General features: G+C 44.7%; 1 protein-coding gene across 3 annotated transcripts in view; it reads right to left on the reverse strand.

Annotated features, from left to right (window-relative positions):
- Positions 1 to 26,655, reverse strand: part of rims4 (regulating synaptic membrane exocytosis 4) — a 98,732-nt gene that overhangs the window by 5,056 nt on the left and 67,021 nt on the right. For all 3 annotated transcript variants that reach the window (XR_004220693.1, XM_031894810.1, XM_002938012.5), the window contains exons 3-5: positions 12,312 to 12,424; positions 10,280 to 10,381; positions 3,587 to 3,726 (exon numbers count right to left, since the gene is read on the reverse strand). Coding sequence is in view for 2 of the 3 variants with exons in the window: in XM_031894810.1 (XP_031750670.1) it covers positions 3,587 to 3,726; positions 10,280 to 10,381; positions 12,312 to 12,424 (355 nt within the window). In the remaining variant the exon portion in view is untranslated. The remainder of the gene's footprint in view (positions 1 to 3,586; positions 3,727 to 10,279; positions 10,382 to 12,311; positions 12,425 to 26,655) is intronic.

Raw genomic sequence — 26,655 nt, forward strand, 5'->3', positions numbered from 1 at the left:
ATAGAAAAGGCGCTAGGCTCTCATCGACTCCTTTGTGCCGCGCAGATAATATAGCCTGGCGTGAAAGCTCTGATTCCTGCATCCATTTAATTTAGGATCTGCGGCAGCGAACGTGATGGATTTATCCGAACGTGCTGTTCTTTATTAACCATATTCAGTGTCTGGAAGTTCCAGGGTAAATAGAAATTCAGGTGAAGATACTGTCAGTTCTGGCTCATCAATTACAGAGGAAAAAATCGTGGAAATGGAAGCAAATTACACCCTGAATTTCCGCCAAACCACCTCCCAACATTTTGTATTATTGCAGCAAATTAAAAAAGATCTTTTTTTCTGAACAAAAAATGGCATACTGAAACACTAATTGAGGTCAAATGGAAAATGATAATTAGTAATGGGCTTATTTTAGCTTATCCTATTTCCATGTAATTAACTCTTTCCACATGTAACGCTGTAACTCTTTCCCTAACTGTGCCAGTTCTTTAAATATATCTCTTCTTTGCCCTTTAATATTCCCTTGTGCGTGGTGCTTGGATGCCGTGCCAAGTTATTAATGTGGAATAAATTCTGTTCATAGGCATCAGTAGCGCCAGAATCCACCAGCTACATTAGTCAGCAGAGCGTTAGTCAATACCAGGCCCGGACTGGCAATCTGTGGGTTCTGACAAATGCCAGAGGGGCTGCTGTAAGATGCCATAGGCAGTCAGTATTTATTGGGCTGGGGGGGCTGTTTGTGCCTCTGGGTACTGGGAATGCCAGGGGGGCTGTAAGGTGCCACAGACAGTCACTATTTATTGGGCTGGGGGGGGGCTGTTTGTACCTCTGGGTACTGGGAATGCCAGGGGGGCTGTAAGGTGCCACAGACAGTCACTATTTATTGGGCTGGGGGGGCTGTTTGTGCCTCTGGGTACTGGGAATGCCAGGGGGGCTGTAAGGTGCCATAGACAGTCACTATTTATTGGGCTGGGGGGGGGGCTGTTTGTGCCTCTGGGTACTGGGAATGCCAGGGGGGCTGTAAGGTGCCACAGACAGTCACTATTTATTGGGCTGGGGGGGGGGGCTGTTTGTGCCTCTGGGTACTGGGAATGCCAGGGGGGCTGTAAGGTGCCACAGACAGTCACTATTTATTGGGCTGGGGGGGCTGTTTGTGCCTCTGGGTACTGGGAATGCCAGGGGGGCTGTAAGGTGCCACAGACAGTCACTATTTATTGGGCTGGGGGGGGGGGCTGTTTGTGCCTCTGGGTACTGGGAATGCCAGGGGGGCTGTAAGGTGCCACAGACAGTCACTATTTATTGGGCTGGGGGGCTGTTTGTGCCTCTGGGTACTGGGAATGCCAGGGGGGCTGTAAGGTGCCACAGACAGTCACTATTTATTGGGCTGGGGGGCTGTTTGTGCCTCTGGGTACTGGGAATGCCAGGGGGGCTGTAAGGTGCCACAGACAGTCACTATTTATTGGGCTGGGGGGGCTGTTTGTGCCTCTGGGTACTGGGAATGCCAGGGGGGCTGTAAGGTGCCATAGACAGTCACTATTTATTGGGCTGGGGGGGGCTGTTTGTGCCTCTGGGTACTGGGAATGCCAGGGGGGCTGTAAGGTGCCACAGACAGTCACTATTTATTGGGCTGGGGGGGCTGTTTGTGCCTCTGGGTACTGGGAATGCCAGGGGGGCTGTAAGGTGCCACAGACAGTCACTATTTATTGGGCTGGGGGGGCTGTTTGTGCCTCTGGGTACTGGGAATGCCAGGGGGGCTGTAAGGTGCCACAGACAGTCACTATTTATTGGGCTGGGGGGGCTGTTTGTGCCTCTGGGTACTGGGAATGCCAGAGGGGCTGCTGTAAGGTGCCACAGACAGTCACTATTTATTGGGCTGGGGGGGGCTGTTTGTGCCTCTGGGTACTGGGAATGCCAGGGGGGCTGTAAGGTGCCACAGACAGTCACTATTTATTGGGCTGGGGGGGCTGTTTGTGCCTCTGGGTACTGGGAATGCCAGGGGGGCTGTAAGGTGCCATAGACAGTCACTATTTATTGGGCTGGTGGGGGGCTGTTTGTGCCTCTGGGTACTGGGAATGCCAGGGGGGCTGTAAGGTGCCACAGACAGTCACTATTTATTGGGCTGGGGGGGCTGTTTGTGCCTCTGGGTACTGGGAATGCCAGGGGGGCTGTAAGATGCCACATACAGTCACTATTTATTGGGCTGGGGGGGCTGTTTGTGCCTCTGGGTACTGGGAATGCCAGGGGGGCTGTAAGGTGCCACAGACAGTCACTATTTATTGGGCTGGGGGGGCTGTTTGTGCCTCTGGGTACTGGGAATGCCAGGGGGGCTGTAAGATGCCACAGATAGTCACTATTTATTGGGCTGGGGGGGCTGTTTGTGCCTCTGGGTACTGGGAATGCCAGGGGGGCTGTAAGGTGCCATAGACAGTCACTATTTATTGGGCTGGGGGGGCTGTTTGTGCCTCTGGGTACTGGGAATGCCAGGGGGGCTGTAAGGTGCCACAGACAGTCACTATTTATTGGGCTGGGGGGCTGTTTGTGCCTCTGGGTACTGGGAATGCCAGGGGGGCTGTAAGATGCCATAGACAGTCACTATTTATTGGGCTGGGGGGGGCTGTTTGTGCCTCTGGGTACTGGGAATGCCAGGGGGGCTGGAAGGTGCCACAGACAGTCACTATTTATTGGGCTGGGGGGGCTGTTTGTGCCTCTGGGTACTGGGAATGCCAGGGGGGCTGTAAGGTGCCACAGATAGTCACTATTTATTGGGCTGGGGGGCTGTTTGGGCCTCTGGGTACTGGGAATCCCTGGGCCTATGTTCAATCCTAGTCCAGACCTGGTCAGTAGAGCATTGAGCACTAATTTGAAGCTGTTCCTGTGGGTGCAAGTTCTTCAGCAGCCACTCTCTATTGCACCAAAGCAATAAGCTCCTAGAATTGAGGCTAACTCATTTGGTTCTGCACCCTTAGGGGGTTATGTAATGAAAGGCACTAAGTTTGCCCAGGAGCTGTAACCCATAGCAACCAATCAGCAGGTAGCATTAGTCACCTGTTTAAAAGCAAACATCTTATTGGTTGCTATGTGTTACTGCTACTGGGCAAATTTAGGGGGAGATTTACTAATCCACGAACGGTCCGAAGGCGTCCGAATGCGTTTTTTCGTAATGTTTGGTATTATTGTGACTTTTTCGTCGCCGTCGGGACTTTTTTGTATGTCCCGTGATTTTTTCGCCGCCGTTGCGACTTTTTCGTATATTTTTCGTGACTTTTTCGGCGCCGTCACGAAAAAATCGGATTGTTTTTTCCACCGTTTACTATCGCTCAATACGGAAAAATCACGGCGGCGACGAAATAGTCGCACAAAATACGATAAAGTCGCGACGGCGGCGAAAAAGTCGCGACAAATATGAAAAATTTTTACGGCGCTGAAAAAGTCGATTTTTTCCCTTTCGGGATTCGGATTTGTGGATTAGTAAATCTGCCCCTTAGTGTCTTATTACATATGGGGGTCAATGCTTCTTCGTTAATCCCTGGCAGGGTACTCAAGCAATATACATACACACAATACATATAAATGTAATATATATAATTGCACCTACCTGTAGTACTTTTCCTTGCGGGCTCTCTGTAAATAGAAGCACCTGATTATATAGCGGGTCTAATGATTTGCGGGCAACTTTTGTCTTCTTCTTTGCGATGCACACTCCATTCTCTAACAGGTAGACTTTTATATAAGCAGCTAGGAGACAAAAGAGAGTAGCGGATATACGTATTGATAGTATTCATTCCACTATATTTACACTGCACATACAGTCTTTTCTAGAATGCCCCATTTATTTATGTCACTTTATTCTAATAAAGTTCACATCATTTCTTAGTTCCTAGGAAGTTCAAGTTCTTAGTTATTTTTCTATTTTGTCTCTGCCCAGCCTGGAATTTCAGCTGGAGTTTGGCTGCTATGAGTTAGTGACCTAAATAACCCAGAGCTACTCTGAATAAGAGGTGGGATGTCTTTAAAGGGGAACTCCGGCTTCCAAACCAAAATTTGTTAAAGAGCCCCACACAACACAGAAACCCCTAATATCCCTATCATTATAATCTGTTCCTTCAAACAGTAGGAATAAATACCATTTTTATATGCTGAAATCCAGCTGCAAAACAGCTCTTCTCTTTCTGCATCATTTGAAATCCTGGCAGGGGAGGAGGGACTAAAACATTGATGTTACAAATTGTAACAACTTCTCCACAGCTTACAGACATGCAGGAACTACATAAACCATAATGCACTGCAATGGGATGTTCCTTTCCTTATTCCTCACGTGTGCAGCAGGGAATTGTGGGATTGGGAGGATGCAGGCTGAAGGCAGGTTGAGGACAGGCGACTACTGTTACTTTACGGTAGCCAGCCAGATCAGCAGGAGTGCCACAGGGGTGCACAGCACTAAATGATCCTGTACTTGTGGAATTCTCTTTCTGAATTGATAGTACCAGCAGATGCACAAAGTCATTTCAAGGAAGGGTTTTGCCTTTTTAGCAAGGGAGAAAATAAATAGATTGTAAGCTCTGCTCAGCTTTACCTCTTGTACTGATTACCAGTATACATTCATTCATTGTACAGCACTGCAGAATATGTAGGTGCTTTATAAATACATGTTAAGAATAGACAGTAACTGAAATTAACTCTCAGAGGCTGATTTACTGATTTTCAAATTTGATTATATTATTCCTTATCCTACATATCCTCTCCTCCATCCCCTGGGCCATCGCTGCTAAGGGATGACATGCATTTTTCCCCAACCAACATCATCGTTTGAGATGGAACAATCTCAATCTGGACCTCAAGAAAAGTTCACCATAAGCGAGGGGGTAGTTCACCCTAACTAGGGGTAGTTCACCCTAACTAGGGGGCACATTTACTAACCCACGAATGGGCCGAATGCGTCCGATTGCGTTTTTTTCGTAATGATCGGTAATTTTGCGATTTTTTTTTGGCGTCTTTACGATTTTTGCGTAAAAACGCAAGTTTTTTGTAGCCATTACGAAAGTTGCGCAAAGGCGCGACTTTGCGCGCAAGTGTTAACGCTACGAAAAAATCGCGACTTTGCGCAACTTTCGTAATGGCTATGAAAAACTCGCGTTTTTACGCAAAAATCATAAAGACGCCGGAAAACTCGCGTTTTTACGCAAAAATCGTAAAGACGCCGAAAAACTCGCGGTTTTACGCAAAAATCGTAAAGACGCTGAAAAAATCGCAAAAAATACGAAAAAGTCGCAAAATGTTCGTTTCCAATCGGAATTTTTCCAATTCGGATTCGAAATCGTGTCTTAGTAAATCAGCCCCTAGGTGTTGTTCACCCTAACTAGGGGTTGTTCACCCTAACTAGGGGTTGTTCACCCTAACTAGGGGTAGTTCACCCTAACTAGGGGTAGTTCACCCTAACTAGGGGTTGTTCACCCTAACTAGGGGTTGTTCACCCTAACTAGGGGTAGTTCACCCTAACTAGGGGTAGTTCACCCTAACTAGGGGTTGTTCACCCTAACTAGGGGTTGTTCACCCTAACTAGGGGTAGTTCACCCTAACTAGGGGTAGTTCACCCTAACTAGGGGTAGTTCACCCTAACTTTTAGTATGTTGTAGAGCGTCCTGTTTTCAGCAACTTTTTGATGGGCTTTTTTAATTAATTTTTTATTGTTTCTGAATTATTTGCCTTCTTGTGACTCATTCCAGCTTTCAAATGGGGGTCACTGACCCCGGCAGCCGAGAAACTATTGCTCTGCGAGGCTACAATTTTATTGTTATTGTTAGTTTTTATTCCTTATCTTTCCATTCAGGTCCTCTCTTATTCATGTACCAGTCTCCTGTTCACTACTGTCGGGTTGATAGGGTAACTTGGACTCTAGCAGCCTAATTGGAGAGATGTTGACCAAAATACAAAATAATAAAAAAAAAAAAAAAACTCAAAATAAAAAATGAAGGCCAGCTACAAATTATATCACTGCCTGCATGACGCTGAATGTTAATTCACAGGTCAACTATCCCATACAGTGCCCAACATCTCAGTCACGGGTTTGCTGGGACACATTAGCCACCTATGCATTGAGGTAGGTCTAAACTTGCTTTAAAAAATTTTTTTTATCCATTATCTCTGATATCTTTGGATATTGAACTAGGCCAGTGATCCCCAACCAGTGGCTCAGGGGCAACATGTTGCTCCCCAACCCCTTGGATGTTGCTCCCAGTGGCCTCAAAGTAGGTACTTATTTTTGAATTTCTGGCTTGGAGGCAAGTTTAGGTGCATAAAATGCCATAACAGAGCCTCTTGAAGGCTGCAGTCCACATTGAGGCTACCAAATAGCCAATCGTAGCTCTTATTTGGCACCCCGGGACTTTTGTTAAGGTTGGGTTCCCCTGCCCTAGATGAAACATCACTACAAGGCGGACATCTGCTCATTCACATCCATTTATTTGAAGAAGATTTTAAAAACAGCCGCAGCCTGCGCCCAATTTCCAATAATTCTACTGAGACGAAGCCCAAAGCTCCGTAATCTCCTGCGCGACGGATCTTGGCGAGCAGTTAAATCTTAATGAATAATTTATTCTCCTGCTTCGGTTTCTGCTCCGGAGGAGACCTTACGAGAGGCCTGATTATTAAAATGCGCAAGTCGGATGTCTCGGCGCATACAGTTTTACGCACTTGTTCATTTCATTTTAATTGCTTTTATATTACAGTTGGGTTATTTATTCAATAAACGCAATCATTTAGGTCTCTGGCCAACGGGTGAATTACAAGAGAGGGGGAATAGGAAACTGCCTACAGAGCCCCATTAATGCCCTCTCTCATAGCAACGACCCCTGTCCCCTAAATGGATCAGCGTTTGCTTCAATCCAGGTCAGGCTGTTGCCTGCAATCAATACTGATAAAGTCATCTGTCAGTGCCTATGAGCCTCCGAGCCTTCATCATGATGGAAAGCAGCAGATTTGCCCGTGCCAGTAAAGGTTTACCTACAAGGAAATTCTGACAGAATCAAATATATTTATTGATACGAATAGATCTGGCGTGACTTGGCTTCCTTTAGACATGGCACAACAAACGAATGGAATCATCGTAATGGTAGGATCCAGCCAATCACAACGGCCTGTTTCCTGTAATTGATATACAGAATAAAGAACGTCTATTGTAAAACAGAAGAATAGCTGAAGTCACCAAGGAGTTCTGTGACCTTTTATTAAAGACACAAGGCCACAGGGAGGGGAATGCCAGGGCTTATATTTGGCATTATTGGTCACATGACAGAAGTGACATTACAAAGGATATGTGTTACAGATTATTTGTGGCTTTTATGCATTATTTGCATTATTATTACTTGCCGCTGGCAATCACGTAAAGGCCTCAAGTGTAGGATTTAGAACTTTTAGACCTTCTTACCCCACCCCAATCTGTACAGGGCATGCCTTTCTATTTATCTGTCCAACCCTCCCACCCTGGGACATTTTGAGAGACTGGTAAAGAAGAACTATCAACCTTCCCATAATCTGTTGGAATTCACCTTTATTTATACCCCTAGTTGGGACTAAGCAAGGGAAGTGGCTTGGTCATAATGGGACTTGGCCTGGACATAATGGAAGGGGCCTGGGTATAGCAGGAAAGCCAAAAACATCTGAGATTTTGATCTTGGGCGATTAATATAACATTATAAAAGGTCATCTTGAAAGCATTCTGGAAACACTAAACTACTAAATTAACCACTACAAGTACAAACCTTCATTATTATTGGAGTGCCCTGTTTTAATCCTTGATAGACATATGAGAGGTTTATTCAGGTAACTACCTACAATGAGCACCCGATCTTTTCTAAAATTGGGTGTGCCATCTGCACACGTTAGAATACTGTAGCCGACCATGGCAAGCGAGCTCACTATCCGGCTAGTGATTTTGGTGAAGATTTAGGGGTTCTTTAAAGGGGCTTGTTAATGATTGTTATTATTAGTTGCATTGTACCCCCTCGTTTGTCAATACATTTTTAAAACAACAACAGAGGAACCAGGTAAAGTGACTCTCCCCCCTCCCCCCCAAGCAGGGATGTGAGACAGTGGCCTGCTGTGCCTGGGTGGCTAAAGGCAGCATAATCACCGTATCATTTCAAGTGGCCTTGAGCAAGATATCATGCAGAGCACACGTGCCGGATCTGCACAGGAGATTTGAATATAATAAATAGGTGATTATCTTAAGGCCCATGAATGAAGCATTTTCTATAAAAAGCCTCCTCATCCTCAGTGAATGGTTTTCTAGATAAGGCTCAGATGTGCCTCTCTAGCTGTTGGTGGATTACAGTCCCCTCTTGGGTTGCCGCTTTTTGTCAATGTTCTTACCAGCCAGCGTGTGAGGGGGGGGGGGCAATTATGTCAGGGTGGGGTTGTGATGCGAATGAGGGTGGGGCATGACATCGGTGGCCCATGGGTAGATGTGGAGCAAGGTGGGTTAGAAATGGAGCTGGGACAAGGGATAGGAGGTGGGACATGGGATAGGAGCTGGGACATGGGATAGGAGGTGGGACATGGGATAGGAGGTGGGACAAGGGATAGGAGGTGGGACATGGGATAGGAGCTGGGACATGGGATAGGAGCTGGGACATGGGATAGGAGCTGGGACATGGGATAGGAGCTGGGACATGGGATAGGAGGTGGGACATGGGATAGGAGGTGGGACAAGGGATAGGAGGTGGGACATGGGATAGGAGGTGGGACATGGGATAGGAGCTGGGACAAGGGATAGGAGGTGGGACATGGGATAGGAGGTGGGACATGGGATAGGAGGTGGGACATGGGATAGGAGCTGGGACAAGGGATAGGAGGTGGGACATGGGATAGGAGCTGGGACAAGGGATAGGAGGTGGGACATGGGATAGGAGGTGGGACATGGGATAGGAGCTGGGACAAGGGATAGGAGGTGGGACATGGGATAGGAGCTGGGACAAGGGATAGGAGGTGGGACATGGGATAGGAGGTGGGACATGGGATAGGAGCTGGGACAAGGGATAGGAGGTGGGACATGAGATAGGAGGTGGGACATGGGATAGGAGGTGGGACAAGGGATAGGAGGTGGGACATGGGATAGGAGGTGGGATATGGGATAGGAGCTGGGACAAGGGATAGGAGGTGGGACATGGGATAGGAGCTGGGACAAGGGATAGGAGGTGGGACATGGGATAGGAGGTGGGACATGGGATAGGAGCTGGGACAAGGGATAGGAGGTGGGACATGGGATAGGAGGTGGGACATGGGATAGGAGGTGGGACAAGGGATAGGAGGTGGGACACGGGATAGGAGCTGGGACATGGGATAGGAGCTGGGACAAAGGATAGGAGGTGGGACATGGGATAGGAGGTGGGACATGGGATAGGAGCTGGGACAAAGGATAGGAGGTGGGACATGGGATAAGAGGTGGGACATGGGATAGGAGCTGGGACAAAGGATAGGAGGTGGGACATGGGATAGGAGGTGGGACATGGGATAGGAGCTGGGACAAAGGATAGGAGGTGGGACATGGGATAGGAGGTGGGACAAGGGATAGGAGGTAGGACGAGGCAGATCAGAGGAGGACCGGGAGCAGAGGACAAGTTATTAGAAATTTACCAGCAACTACATTGCTGGCCCTGGCTAGTATTTTACTGGTTAGGCTGGGAAAATACCGGCTGGTTGGAAACTCTAGTTCCCATAAGCCTCGGAAGGAAAGTTTTGACTGTGGAACAAAGTGGTCTGACAATTTGGGGCTTCAAAGTTAAAGCTAAGGGGTAATTTACTTGAATTACTTGGAGCACTGGATTAAATGTCCTGTTTTCTACATTTTCTTTTATGTCACACAAATCGGTAGAGAGCCATGAATGCCGATTCTATATAAATATGTTCCAATTTTCACTTAAATGGCTGCCCCCATAGTGACACAGTAGCGTACGTGTATAAACTGCAGTAGCACTTCTGAGCCAAACACACGGGGAACAGTAAATTATATATAAATGCAAACAAACAATTTAATTTTTTTAGCAGTTACTGGTTGAGATAGTTATCATATTTGGGATTATGTAATAAAAGGTACTAAGTTTGCCCAGGAGCAGTAACCTATAGCAACCAATCAGCAGGTAGAATTTACTGGTCACTTGTTTAAAAGCAAACATCTAATTGGTTGCTATGGGTTACTGCTCCTGGGCAAACTTAGTGCCTTTTTATGACATAAGGATCAAAAATATACAGTGAAATAAAAGATCACAGAGCATCAGGCTGGCTAATCATGTACCTGGAGGAGTTTTAGATCCCGCCTTTGCCGTTAAACCTCGTGCCTGGATAATTTCCACTTCAAGTTGTCCATTTCTGTCTAATAAACCAATCTCAACATCCCCTGAAACAAAGAAGTATCAGTAAATTATTTGTTTTTAAATGTTTCTTTATCATACATTTGTTCTGAAGGAGAACTTACCTCCCTCCTCTTAATACCTCTATTTATTGAAGGAATATAAGCTAAAATACTAATAGCTAGTGAGAGATCCCTGTATGGGGAACAATGGGCTCTGGCTACAGACCAAGGCATGCATGGTAAGGCAGTTTAGTCAGACAAGAGCTAAAAAAAGTGTATAGTGTGTGTAGTTAAGAGTATAGAGAGAATAAAGAAATACTGTCCCTAAGATGGTGGCCTCCACAGAGGCCATGCCTGACAACATGGTGCCTGTTCCACAAGTGCCACTCTTTGGGCAAATATAGGCAGCAAATGGGGCTGGACTATTTAATATTGCTAATAATGAAAAACTATATGGGGGGGTTAGTTCTTCTTTGATCAAAGAATGTTCATGTATGCAGTAAACTCTTTGGCAACAAGTGAATCTCAATCTGATTTGAACACCCAAGCGCTGGGCTGATTTATTCAAGCCAATAATAAGATCATACTGCTGGCCTAGGAACACATATCAGCACATAAATGCAGTTGTTGCACAATGGGGGTCCATAGGCCTGCAGTGGGATCCAAATGTTGGCCTGAATGGCATGATTCTCAAACATGCCCCCCCAGGGGCCCCACATAAGGCTGCTGGCTCGAGAGGCAGAGATGTTCAGCTTATTGGCCCATGTATTGGGCACTTGGAAGGGTAGATTTGAAAATCCCACTGGGCAAGGGCCACATTGGCCCATGTATGGCCACCTTTAGAACATGACAAGTAAAAAAAAAAATATTATTACCAACTGCTTCTGTAGACTGAAGATCTGAAGTAAAGCTCCCCATACACAGGGCGATAGTAGCTGCCGATATCGGTCCCTCGGACTGATTCAACAGCTTATCGGCCCGTGTAGGGGCAGAAACGAGGGGCCTGCCCAACTGATATCTGGCCTGAAATTGGCCAGATATCGATCGGCCAGGTTAGAAAATTCAGACGGATCGGGGACTGCATCGGCTCTTTGATGCGGTCCCTGAATGGACTGCCCCATTGCCGCCAATATAATTTGATCCTTTGGCCCCAGGGCTCCCCAATATCGCCCACCCGTAGGTGGGGATATCGGGTGAAGATCCGCTCGCTTGGCGATCTCAACATGTATGGGGACCTTAAGGCTCCTAGGGAATCTGCTACCTAACCCTACACTATCTTTTACTCTACATTTGTTATCAGGCGGGCAGGGATGGATTTACTTGTATAAAGATCACTTTTATTCTCTCCTAGTGTAAAGGTCACTTCTACCCTTCTATGTTCTCTTTCACTCCTTCATCTAATGGACATTCTCCTTTAGCTTTAAGATTGAATGTTATTGTCATTGTAAGTAGTCTTCTGCTGGCCGTTATGATATATTTATATAGCATGCCAAAATCCTACTCTAAAAAAGACCTGAAGTGCATAGTCTTAGATTTTTACTGATTTTATTCGAATCACATTGCATAGGTTTTATATTCAGAATTTACAACCATAACGTCTTTTGGTTTGCCAAAATCAGTGCTTTTGATAACATTATCGATTTGTTCCTGTTTATTTTGTACAAAACAATAGAAGCAGACCTCTTTATAAATCCTTTACACAAAACATGAGCATTTCCATAATCGAGTCATTCTTCCCAAATGCCCATAATTAGAGGGGGCAGTGAGTAATGGTAAAACTTACTTAAAAGTGGGCAGAGTTTGGCAGTGCCAAGTTTAATTGGCATTCCCAATGCAGAATGTAGAAACAGAAGGCAGAAATCTGAAGGCAGTTAGCTTCCAGCAACCACTGACTGTTGGTGATTTCAGGGCAGCCAGAGTGGCACTGTACCACACCATTATCTATCAAAAAAATGGAGCACACTCCACCACTTACCCATTGATGTAGTTGCTAACGTTTGCCGGCCAACAAACTGAGCTGGACCCATGCCTGATAGGAAGTCCCCAAACTGGCCATCCGATGCCAAGCACATCCCACTGTAGTTTAAGCTGTAAAAGAGATAAAATAAAATTGTTTTTACATAAAACTAATGCAACTGATGTCCATAGTTACTGTAATTATATCTAGTGATCTAGAGGCTTGTTATTGGCCATGATCTCCTAAAACATTTCAAGATATCTACATATCTACCCCATGGGATTGAAATTAATTGAACTACGTGTGCTGCACAGAGGCTCGCAGCAATTCAGAAAGTTCAGGGTGTGAGGGTGCAAAATGCATAATGGTTGGGCCCATCTTTTGCCCTGTAGCACGCCTAGCACTTTGCAAATGACACCTTTAGTTTATGGTTGCAATGGACCACCGTCTACTGTATATCACTGATCCTCAACCAGTGGTTGCTCACCAACTCCTTGGATGTTGCTCCCAGTGGTCGCAAAGCAATAACTTATTATAGAATTCCTGACTTGTTGTCAAATTTTAGTTGCATAAACTGATAAACAGAGCCTCCGGCAGGCTGCCAGTCCACATAGGGACTACCAAATAGCCTATCACAGCCCATATTTGGTACCCCCAGGTACATTTTTCATGCTTTTGTTGCTCCCTACTCCTTTTATTTTTAATAGTGGCTCACAGGTAAAAAAGTTTGGGGACCCCTGCTCTATACGGACATTCTAACTAGAAATTGGGTAAAGTTTAAGGCGGCACTGAAATTTTGCTCACATACAGTGTAATGGGGACCTCTCCCCTCTGCTCCGTATATAAGTTTAAATGAGTGCATGGATGCGCACAGGGGGCACAAATGGACACGGCCTCAGGGTACCCCGATAACAAATCCGTCGCTGTCGAGATGATTGGAATGTGGCTTGAGTAGACCAGGGAACACGGAAATATCCTGATTATTCAGAGGGGAATGTTGGCAAGCACGCTGCACATTTTGGAAGAAGTTTATGATTTCATGAGAAATTAATAAGGAACAATTATTCCAGACACTGCCCATATGTAGCTCTGGCAGAGGTGTAGGTGTTCGGCTGGTTCTCAGGAGACACCCTCTTCCTTCCTAGCAGACACCTGCTGGCTGCCCAAACATATGGGCCCCACTGTTGATCAGCATAGCATATGCACAACGGCGCCTTCCTCCATTTATCTGCGCTTTCACTGCAGCTGTGCAGCAGATTTCCCTAATGAGCGCAGCACCGAGCGGAATAATGGGAATAGGAGACGTGTTGGATGACAAATCGCATGGCACGGTGCATTTTTTATTCCACAGACTGCCCCCTCCCAGGAATCATGGTGACTTTCATACACTACAAGACAGTAAGGATGAATAATAAATTCTTTTTGTCACATACGGCGTGTATATGGGCATACGCCCAAAGGGAAAGAGGTGGTAGAGACTTCAAAACTGCCTTAGGGCATTTACAAACATTCTTTTTTTTTGTCACGATTCATATTTTTTTTAACAAAAATACATGTTTTTTTCACCATTTATTATGTGACAAATCCAAAAGAAAAGATACACCATCTAAAAGCGGTCGATATCATGTAGAAGTCAATGGCAGATGTCCCTTTTTGCAACTAGAAAAGATATTTCTTTGCTTCATGGTTTTAGAGGTTTTTCATGGTTTTTTAACGATTGCATTTGTGCGACAATACAAAAAGGTTGCGGTTTTTCCACGTCTCTTTTTGTTTGTGCTTTTTTCAATACGGATCTTTTAATAAATGTCTAAATAAAAATACTCTAAAACCATGAAAATCAGAATGATAATCAATCTGTCCCAATAAGTTCCACCTTACAAAATATTTGGAAAAAAAACTAGGACCAAATGTACAACTAGACTGATCATTTCAGGACTGAACAAGTGGTGAGTTGCACTTTTATCCTCTATCGGGTTGTTCTGTACTGACAACACTCTGTTACCTTCCCAATAGATATGTCTAATAGGAATATTAAGAACTATAGGACTCATTTATGTCTGTAAGCGCAGTGGGCAACTTGTGCTTTTCCTTGCAGTTAGTTGTGCATAACACCATTTTTATTAAAGATACTTGAGGCAAAACACACTCCTTGGTCTCGATATAGTTGTGCTTGGCACCAGTAGGGTTGCCACCTAGTTGGTATTTTACTGGCCTAGCTGGAAAATTGCCAGCTAGGGCCAGTGCTGTTATTAAAAATTTACTGGCAATATGTCTGCTGGTAAATATGTAAGGGTGGCAACACTACCCTCTCTCAACTCTCTCTGAGGCAAATCACCCCCATTTATATAGAGATCTTTATATAGAGGCCAGTATCTGCCCTGCCCATTTCCCTGCTCCACCTGCCCATTTCCCCACCCATCCGCCCATTTCTCCTCCCCATCCATCCATTCCCATGCCTAGTTTGCCCATTTCCCTGCCCCAAATGATGACACTGCCTGCCTCCCCAACCAGTCAGTAATAAAAGGAAAGAAGGTAGCAACCCTAGGTGCAGCTCCCTCCTTCCTGCATTCCGGTCCAACTGTTGATGCAGGGAAGCTGACCAAGCAGAAATTCCATGGTTCCCTATGAACCGTGTCAGTAGTCATTGCTTTTGCGCCAAAAGAATAGAGTGCGCTTATCACTCGCACACTGATCACAGATATAATGCCAGTGAATGCCATCTAAAGCATGGCTTGATGTCACTAAGGCAGTGATCCCCAACCAGTGGCTCGTGAATAACATGTTGCTCCCCAACCCCTTGGATGTTCCTCCCATGGGCCTCAAAGTAGGTGCTCATTTTTAAAATTCTGACTTGTTTTTGGTTTGTACTGACAAACAGAGCCTCCTGTAGGCTGCCAGTTCACACTGGGTACCAAATAGCCAATCACAGCCCCTACTGGTCACCACCTAGTTGCTCCCCAACTTATTTTTACATATTTAAATGTTGTTCACAGGTAAAAAAGATTGGGGACCCGTGCACTAGGGGTTTAGCCAGCCAAACAGGGCAATATATGGCATTTTCCAATTATTCATTACTCAGCCTGTAGGTCTAATCAGTCTAATTGCTCATTGGTTGATATGGCTTATGGCACAGGACGAAATGCCCAATTGTTAGTAAATGAACACGAATTGTATTATCCTATGGTAATAAAATAAAAACCAGTTGGATTAGTGCACGAGGGATATAACCAAGCACAGGTCACACAATGCAGAGCGCTCGGCATGCCACCTACGTTCTGTCTGGCTTCATTTCATGCCGCCTTGCGTTAGAGATGTGTCATCAATAAAACCCTATTTACGTAAGTAGTCTGTTAAAGAGGGGCAATACAAATTACAGAAAAACCACTTGATTGGCAAATACTAATTAGCCGGACACGATTGGCAGGCTGCTTAGCAGAACACTTAGCGGCTCTCGGGGAGCGCACAAGTGTCAAGTGTTAAGATGTGTCTTAATCAGGGCCAAATTAATAGCCCCGGCGCTTGGCGTATATCCCAATCTTGTCAGCAAAAAGTACATAGTTCGGCCATCAGTGGAATGATTTGCTGAAGGGATGACGACTGGAGCATAGGATATAAGCTGTGCTTCCTACTTGCAGTGCCACAATACAGAGCTACAATATCAAAAAAAAATTGCAAATGTTCCAGATTCAGTATGGTTGGATAAAAATGGAACTCTTCACAAAAGATTTGGCCTAGTCTGGTGTGAATATATATATAGTAGTAACACGGAAAGAGACCAAAGATGGTGATACAGCAATGCCCACTATACCTCTCCAAATTATCTATTTAGTATCTAGTATAGTGCCAGTAGCAACACCATAGTATATACCCCTTCCCCAGACATCAATTTACTAGAGGGGTACCAATACCTGGCAAGGAGAATATTGCATCTAGTTCATTTCAGGAACCCGAGGTCCTATCCTGGGTTTTACTGGTGCAATAGATGGATCAGCAGTGAGCACACCCCCCGGAGCAGCAAATAACATATAGCAATAAATGGCACATAGCAGTGGTTCCCAAAGCGTTGGGCTGGCCCCTATGGAGAATTCCAATTCATCCCCATACACCTGGAATTCACAGCTTGAAGTTTAGTTAGGGTAAGATGAATGCTCCTATCAAAGGTTAGACACCCAAAAGGGACAACCACTACCATAGGGAATGGTATTTGATACACTTTCTGCTGTCTATTAATGAGACCAGTAAAGGCAAACTAAAGCTAAATGGAGGCTATAAATGCTGTAAAATATGTGTTGGTTCTGTACCAGCCCAAGGCAACCCCAGCCCTTTAGCAGGGAAGTTCTTTGCCCCCCAAAGATGCCCCAGTAGCCCCCCATCTTCTTTTCTGCTGATTCCCTGCCCATGCTCTGTGCTGCTGGCACTTACCTGAGCTTAGGGGCCCACTCACATTATACTGTATATATGGAATATAAATGTCACATTATAAGGATTAGTAATTAATTCAGATTCTCATTACACGGCAGCTCAGAAACCAGTGCAATTTGCAGCAGAATTTAATATTCAGCCCTGTAGCATCAGCATCTATGACATATGAACCTCATTTTCTGCTTGACAGTTTGTGACGTCCCCTAAGCTTAACTTTCCAACAGCTGCTCAGAGCTCACTGAGCATGTGCAGTGTCACTGACAAAATCCAATCCAACAAAATCCAAGATTTATTAGTTTTATAGAGATAATGAACCAAAATGCAGAGGCAGTATGTTAAGTACAGGTATGGGATCCATTATCTGGAAACATGTTATCCAGAAAGTTCTGAATTATGGAAGGGCCATCTCCCATAGACACCATTTTAAAGGACAACTATACCCCCAAAATGAATACTTAATCATCAGATAGTTTATATTATGTTATGTGGTCTATTAAAGAATCTTGCCAAACTGGAATATACCTGTATATATATCAGTAAATATTGTCCTTTTACATCCTTTTCCTTGAGCCGCCATTTAGTGATGGGCTGTGTGCTCCCTCAGAGATCAGCTGACAGGAAGTGATGCAGCTCTAACTGTAACAGGAAATAGTGTGGGAGCAAAAGACAGAATTATGTCCATTCATTGGCTGATGGGGCCTAGCATGTATGTGTGCCTTGGTTTGTTTGTGTGCACCATGAATCGTATGATCCCAGGGGGTGGCCCTTAATTCTTAAAATGGCAGTTTTCTATTTAGGATTACCCAATGGCACATTCTACCCCAGCTAAGATATAATTAATCCTTATAGGAGACAAAACAATGCTATTGGGTTTATTTCATGTTTAAATTATTTTTTAGTAGTTCTATGATATAAAGATCCAAATTACAGAAAGATCCCTTATCCAGAAAACGCCAGGTCCCAAGCATTCTGGATAATTGATCCCATACCTGTATATAAAAACACAGCATTTCTAGCCATATTAAATTTTAGGGTTTAGTTCTCCTTTAGGGGCCTTATTATTTTTTCATTCTTTATTTATATAGTGCAGAAAAAATTGTAATGTACAGCAATGAGACTGCAGACTACAACGCTATACCATATGGAGAAACACACAGGCAAATAAAATCTATATCCAAATAGCACAAACTCTATATATAAATGCAACGTTATATTTTATACCCGGAAAATACAGAAACAATAGTTATGTAGCGGCAGTTCCAATAAAACACTATTTATGTGGCAGTTAGGGTACGAGCAGCGAATAGAGATTTAGGGCTCACTAATTATTTCCCATTGTTGTTCGTGGAAAATAAAGTCCCCCGTGAAGTGCGCGTGTGACATGCGGAACATGCAAGGACGCAGCATGGGAAATCAAAATTAGCAATACTTATACAAAGCCAGCTCCCACCCCTCCCACCCAACCAGACAGCAGAATGACTGGTTGCCATGGAGATAAAAATGTCCACAAGAGGATGACGGTTAGCAATACAGCAGCGCTCAAAATGTGTGCCAGACGCACAAAAGGCGCCCAGGATGGGGGAGATTGGAGGGAAACGAATTCGCCACCGGGCTCCCAGTACAATTGCTTTAAGAGGGATTTGTGAACAATAGGGCACGCCTGAGAGTTGCAAAAATAAATATGGAGACGCCGGTGAATATGTGCCAACCGTGGGCCGCGCTGGCAAGGAATGAAAATATCAACAATAACGGTGTCACAGAAAACGTATTTCCTGGGCTGCCCATGGCGGGCTGTGAGAAGGAAATATACTAAGTAGGGCTTATAGTCGGTTTATTTAGCAGTATCAGGGGAGCAGGAAGGCTCAGAAGAATACAGCTATGGGATCCAGAATGCCCGGGAACTGGCCTGTATTTAGCCAAAGGGGTATTGCCATATTGTGGAAGTTCCCATGCACTCATGGAGAATAGAAAGCCTAAGGGCAGTGGCACAAGGGGAGATTAGTCGCCCGCAATAAATCTTCACTACCGCCGGTGTTCAATCTCCCCAAAATGCCATCCCACCGGCAAGAATGAAAATTACCTCTACTTTGGGCAACTTCAGAAAACCGAAGCGATGGGTATGACATTCCATTGGCGATTTACATTCTAGCCGGTGAGATGCATTTCAGGGAGATTAGTCGCCTTCGGTATCAAGTATTTATCTCCCCATGTGCCACTGCCCTAAGGGCGGGCGACTAATCTCCCTGAAATGCCATCCCACCGGCTAGAATGTAAATCGCCGGTGGCATGCCATACGTGGCGATTTGCCAAAGTCTCAGAAGTTGCCATGAGAGGAAACTTCTGCGATTTTGGGAAAATGCGGCACCACGTATGCCATCCCACCGGCGATTTACATTCTTGACGGTGGGATGGCATTTCGGGGAGATTAGTCACTCATGACAAGGGAGATTTGTCACGGGCGACTAATCTCCCCGTCTGTCACAGCCCTAAGCGTGAAGACACACAGAGCTACTTAGTAGCAACTATTTGTCACAGCTACAAAATGCCAAAAAATACCCTGCCATAGACAATACTGAGATTTGCCTCTGCTAAAACACACAGAGACAATTATCAGTAAATGATCAGTATTGTCTATTTTAGTAGCCGTGACAAGTAGCTGCTATGTGTCTTCACCCTTAAGGTCATAAATAGTGTATTTTCCTTTAGCAGGGACGTAACTATGTTCCATTTTCTTTGTACTCCTCACTTTTATGTTAGAGACTTGGAGTAGACTTGGCTTGGATAGAGTGGGAAGTAACACAAACAAAGGCAACTTCTCCCTTCTATGGCCCTGCGCGGGTGGGGGTTGAAAGGCTGTGGCAGGGCCTTTACTCCATTTTATTTTATTCAATATTATTTATTTATTTTGTTCCTTTTTTTTTCCTCTTTATCTTCTCCTGTTGTATCCATGTTGTCAGCCATTGTCTACATGACAATATGTATCTTGTAATTTTTGTTAAAAAGCTTTAATATGAAAAATTCAACTGATTAAAAAAAACCAAAAATATTGAATTGAAAAAATGGCTTTATTTTGCCTGGAACATCCCCCATTGACTTCTAAATATTTTTCTATTCAGCTCCTCTCCTATTCATGTACCAGTCTCTCATTCAAACCCCTCCCTGGTTGCTAATTTGGACCCTAGTAACCAGACAGCTGCTGAAATACCAAACTCGAGAGCTGCTGAACAGAAAGTAAAATAACTAAAAAAACCCACAAATAATAAAAAATTAAGACCAATTCCAAATTGTCTCAGAATATTACTCTCGACATCATACTAAAAGTAAACTCAAAGGTGAACCAATTTTTAAACCAAATTCGAATTGTGTGTTTGACCATTTTACATGTGTCGGGGGCAGGATACTAATTCAGCCACGGACTGGAGGTCACTTATACACCAACCACATGCAGTAACATAGTAAGTTGGGTTGAAAAAAGACATACGTCCATCACGTTCAACCATAATGCCTATATATAACCTGCCTAACTGCTAGTTGATCCAGAGGAAGGCAAAAAACCCCATCTGAAGCCTCTCTAATTTGCTGCAGAGGGGAAAAAATTCCTTCCTGACTCCAAGATGGCAATCGGACCAGTCCCTGGATCAACTTGTACTGAGAGCTATCACCCATAACCCTGTATTCCCTCACTTGTACTGAGAGCTATCCCCCATACCCCTGTATTCCCTCACTTGTACTGAGAGCTATCTCCCCTACCCCTGTATTCCCTCACTTGTACTGAGAGCTATCTCCCATACCCCTGTATTCCCTCACTTGTACTGAGAGCTATCTCCCCTACCCCTGTATTCCCTCACTTGTACTGAGAGCTATCTCCCCTACCCCTGTATTCCCTCACTTGTACTGAGAGCTATCTCCCCTACCCCTGTATTCCCTCACTTGTACTGAGAGCTATCCCCCCTACCCCTGTATTCCCTCACTTGTACTGAGAGCTATCTCCCCTACCCCTGTATTCCCTCACTTGTACTGAGAGCTATCTCCCCTACCCCTGTATTCCCTCACTTGTACTGAGAGCTATCTCCCCTACCCCTGTATTCCCTCACTTGTACTGAGAGCTATCCCCCCTACCCCTGTATTCCCTCACTTGTACTGAGAGCTATCTCCCCTACCCCTGTATTCCCTCACTTGTACTGAGAGCTATCTCCCATACCCCTGTATTCCCTCACTTGTACTGAGAGCTATCTCCCCTACCCCTGTATTCCCTCACTTGTACTGAGAGCTATCTCCCCTACCCCTGTATTCCCTCACTTGTACTGAGAGCTATCTCCCCTACCCCTGTATTCCCTCACTTGTACTGAGAGCTATCTCCCCTACCCCTGTATTCCCTCACTTGTACTGAGAGCTATCCCCCCTACCCCTGTATTCCCTCACTTGTACTGAGAGCTATCCCCCCTACCCCTGTATTCCCTCACTTGTACTGAGAGCTATCCCCCCTACCCCTGTATTCCCTCACTTGTACTGAGAGCTATCCCCCCTACCCCTGTATTCCCTCACTTGTACTGAGAGCTATCTCCCCTACCCCTGTATTCCCTCACTTGTACTGAGAGCTATCCCCCCTACCCCTGTATTCCCTCACTTGTACTGAGAGCTATCCCCCCTACCCCTGTATTCCCTCACTTGTACTGAGAGCTATCTCCCCTACCCCTGTATTCCCTCACTTGTACTGAGAGCTATCCCCCCTACCCCTGTATTCCCTCACTTGTACTGAGAGCTATCTCCCCTACCCCTGTATTCCCTCACTTGTACTGAGAGCTATCTCCCCTACCCCTGTATTCCCTCACTTGTACTGAGAGCTATCTCCCCTACCCCTGTATTCCCTCACTTGTACTGAGAGCTATCCCCCCTACCCCTGTATTCCCTCACTTGTACTGAGAGCTATCTCCCCTACCCCTGTATTCCCTCACTTGTACTGAGAGCTATCTCCCCTACCCCTGTATTCCCTCACTTGTACTGAGAGCTATCTCCCCTACCCCTGTATTCCCTCACTTGTACTGAGAGCTATCTCCCATACCCCTGTATTCCCTCACTTGTACTGAGAGCTATCTCCCATACCCCTGTATTCCCTCACTTGTACTGAGAGCTATCTCCCATACCCCTGTATTCCCTCACTTGTACTGAGAGCTATCCCCCCTACCCCTGTATTCCCTCACTTGTACTGAGAGCTATCTCCCCTACCCCTGTATTCCCTCACTTGTACTGAGAGCTATCTCCCCTACCCCTGTATTCCCTCACTTGTACTGAGAGCTATCCCCCCTACCCCTGTATTCCCTCACTTGTACTGAGAGCTATCCCCCCTACCCCTGTATTCCCTCACTTGTACTGAGAGCTATCTCCCCTACCCCTGTATTCCCTCACTTGTACTGAGAGCTATCTCCCATAACCCTGTATTCCCTCACTTGTACTGAGAGCTATCTCCCCTACCCCTGTATTCCCTCACTTGTACTGAGAGCTATCTCCCATAACCCTGTATTCCCTCACTTGCTAAGAAGCTGGGGGGGCAGCTGTATAATAAAAATCCACGGGCTTCTCAGCTTCAGCAATGGAACATCAATATTTACTTTACCCCAACTCTAAACGTGTAGCGCTGCCGTACAGTTTGTGCCAGTAACCTTTTATTTGATCTTTCGCAGAGATTCCGACTTGGATTTATTCTCAGGACGTTGCTTTTATTAATGTTCCCCCCTTAGCTTTTCTCTCCGTGACTTGTACCAGCAATTAGAAGCTCCATCAGATCCACCGCTTGTTAGACATTTCAGTGCTGTGAATAAATACCATATCAATGTCTATAAATGTATACTGTGATTAAGTGCCCTGAATTCCACATAATAGAAAGGACACTGAAGGCTCTCCTCTCCAGATAAATAATTAGATAATAGCGTTAAACAGACCCCTTTGCCAATAAAGCCTTTGCCTGGCCGGTCAGTAGGTAACAATAACATCCTGGATTCAGTGGGACAATCTAAACTAGTGAGCCAGCCAATAACTGCACTTTGTTTAGACAACTTGTTGAAGGTCAGGAGAAGATATATAAACTGTACTGTCTGCATAGGGAGCCATGTACAGAAGCAATATGAATTCACAGATAGGGTTGCGACCAAGCTGGTATGTGACCAGTCTAGCCAACAAATTGCCAGCTAGGGCTGATGCCAGTATAACAAATTTACTGGCATAATATATCTGCCGGTAACTTTGTAAGGGCAGCAACACTTCCTATGAATCCCTCCCTTCCCTTACCCTCTCCAAGGTGATTGTCCCCCTTTTTAACTAAAAGCATGCCTCTGCCCTGCCCATTTTCCACCCAGCCCACCCATTTCCCTGCCCACCTATTTCCCCACCCCATTATGTCACCAAGCCGCCCTAAATTATCATCACTGCCCGCCCCCCATGATATCATACAGATATGGTCTCAGAACGGAATCTTAGCCAACAGTAGGTATCACCAAAAAATTTAACTGCAGAGACGGCATTTAGTCTAAAACAATGCCAAAAATCTTATTGTTACCAACCTTTTCAGTACCACAGGCCACAAATCCAGTGTAAATCATGTTAAGGATCATTGGGAGGGTAATAGAAAATGTGCACCAGGTCTAGTAATCCATAACAACCAATCAGATATTTGCTATTAAGCAGGATATTGATACCTGCTACCTGCTGATTGGTTGCTACCTGTTATCAGAGGCCCGGGCCGGACTGGGGGGTGCAGGGCCCACCAGGGCTCCTGCCGGCCGCGTCTCCTGACCCCCCCCCGCAGGGTCCCCCAACCGACGTCCTCCCCTGAATGCGTTAATTTAACATGTCAGGGGAGGAACGGTCGGGCAGAGGGAGCTCCGGCAAGGGTTGGGTCTGCCCAGTCTGACCCTGTCAGAGCCATACAACCATGCCACCTTTAATTACGCTAATCTGGATGACTATGAAGGTTTCCAGAGGCATTTGGTGGTTTCTAGTTCAATGTGAGCTGAAGGAAGCAGTCTTTACATCTCTGATAGACTCCTTTTATTTATAAATGCAATTATTTCCTATATTATAGGTCATGGTTAGAAGCTGGTAGGTGCCATTAAACCATGGATTCTACCGGAAAATTTCTACCTTGGAAAACTGTGGCTGCCAATAAGAACCTCGATTCTACAATGTAAAACTCAATATTCAAGTTGGAAATATCTTCCATTTCACTGGCTCCCGTACCTGTACTTAAATACGTGGCCTATTTTCCGTTCTATTTTTACACCTCCAGCAAAATTTGATAAATCATCTAGTGTCACTTGGTTCTACAAATAGGAACTAATTTATTTTGTATTTATGTAAGGGTTGTTAAATATAGGAGCTAATACATCACTCCTGTCACTTCTGCTGAGTTCACATCTCTCTTGCCCTCGCCGTTCTCATTTCTATACCCAAGGCAGAAGACAATTAAGGTATATATCAGTGCGGGTAAGGAGGCTGCACACACATACTTATATATATCCATCCAGAATTAAAGATTTGTGCGTCAACTTCAATTACGCACTGGGATAAAAGCTCCCATCTGAGAGAGATTTAGGTTTCTCCAAGTCAGTATTGAATGGGATGTGTGATGGGTGGATGAAGAGTTTGTGTGCAACCTCGGCACAATGGATCCTGCTGACTGAAGGCTTTTTATTGCTGCCTGGCTGGCAAGTTCTCTAGAAGTTTCCACAAAGGGTTTTAAGGAAAATCTCAGAGGCTGCAATTCCGTCATGGAAATAAGAATTGTTTTGACATTTGCTAAATTGCCAATCGTCCCCTAAAAATCAACATAAATATCCATCATTAGTCTTAAAATGCCATAGTGGGCAGAGTTGTGGGTCTTGTAGGCCTGTCCCTCTTCCCCAATCCCTTTCTCTCCCATTTCTATTCTACTCTTCTCTTTATCTCTTTATCTAAATGTCTCCTTCCTCCCTTCATTTTCCCAGCCTGCTTCCCACTCTTCTCTCCCGTCCTTGCTCCCTTAGTGTTGATTTATGAAGCAAGTTGTGAAATCCACATTAAAAAACAATCTATATCAGCAAATTAAACACAAGTTGTGCTGGCACTTTGACAGTGGCAGTTTGGTTGGGAAATGCATCCTTTCTGCCACACAAATGCTCAGAAATGGCAGAATTATACAATTATTTAGGTAAAAATCAGTTGTGTGTAGGCACAACACACAAATAAAACCCTGGTAGTAACAACTCAATCTTTGCTCTGTGTACTTGGCACTTGGTACCTTAGTCTGCAAGGGGAATGCAACTGGCAATGAGGGCCACAGGGCAAGTATAAAGGAGTAAGTAATGTAAGTAATGGCGGAAGCACCTTTGTTAAAGCAATACTGCCGCAATCCTATGAAACCCATTGGCAGTGGCATAACTATAGAGGAAGCAGACCCCGTGGTTGCAGGGACATGGCAGGGGGCTCAAACTGCAGGGTCTGTTTCCTATGGGCTGATGGCAAGTTTTGGTTGAATAAAAACAAGATGTACAGGTATGGGATCCCTTATCTGGAAACCCGTAATCCAGAAAGCTCCGAATTACGGAAAGCCCATCTCCCATAGACTCCCTTTTAATCAAATAATTCAGAATTTTAAAATGGATTTTCTTTTTCTCTGTAATAATAAAACATTACCTGTACTTGATCCCAACTAAGATATAATTACCCCTTATTGGGGGCAGAACAGCCCTATTGGGTTTATTTAATGGTTAAATGATTCCCTTTTCTCTGTAATAATAAAACAGTACCTGTACTTGATCCCAACTAAGATATAATTACCCCTTATTGGGGCAGAACAGCCCTATTGGGTTTATTTCATGGTTAAATGATTCCCTTTTCTCTGTAATAATAAAACAGTACCTGTACTTGATCCCAACTAAGATATAATTACCCCTTATTGGGGGCAGATCAACCTTATGGGGTTTAATTACTATTTTATTGATTTTTTGGTAGACTTTATGTAAGGAGATCCAAATTATGGAAAGACCCTAATCCAGAAGATTTTTTTTTTGGGGGGGGGGGCACTGGACAAAGGTTGGATCTGCAAGAGGTACTTGAGCTAATGAAGCTCCATAACCACTGCCTTGGGTGTTGCTAAAGTGAATGCCAAAGTTTTGAATTTGACCAAATATAAAAATCTTCATTTGTTCTTATAAAGAACCATCAGCCTTCTAATTTGCAGATTAAGGAGTAAGCAGATTTGGATTAATGAAGCAGAACGTTTCCCATATTTGTCTATAACTCAGATCCTGTGGCGAAAACGCTGACCTTTCACTGCCTGGTGGGTAACAATTAAAGAAACCCCATGGGAAGGACTTGTTTAATCAAAACCATAAGATTCTGCTGAATCCGAGGCTTGGAAAAAGCAAAAACAATCTTGGGATTGAGTTAAACCTAGTTTGGTGCAGGAATTTCAGAGTTAAAGCTGGTTCTGCTTATCTGCCAAACTCAATAGGATTGTTTTTCATGCAATAAAATTAAATAAATTCTGAATTATTTGATTAAAATTGAGTCTATGGGAGACGGGCTTTCCGTAATTCGGAGCTTTCTGGATAATGGGATTCTGGATAAGGGATCCCATACCTGTATATACATACATACATTTCCATCAGTCCTTGCCCCAGCAGTGCTTACAGCTGCCCATATATATAGCAATTTCATGTAATTATTGGTGTGTTTATGGTGGCCCATACAGACTAATATCTATGTACTATGGATATTGGTTGGTTTTCAAATAGGGCAGGTTGGAAAATGTCATCTGCCTGTGTTTGGCAACTTATGCTACATCAGCAAATGATGAAGCAATTATGTCTCCTCTTCTACTGTTCTGATCACTTGTGCTCCTTGCACTGCAGTTGGAACAACAAAAAAGTTTTCCCGAGTGTGGGGATCTGAATACCCTAAAAGA

This window comes from Xenopus tropicalis, chromosome 10 (assembly GCF_000004195.4).
Source record: "Xenopus tropicalis strain Nigerian chromosome 10, UCB_Xtro_10.0, whole genome shotgun sequence".
Classification (NCBI taxonomy): Eukaryota; Metazoa; Chordata; class Amphibia; order Anura; family Pipidae; genus Xenopus; species Xenopus tropicalis.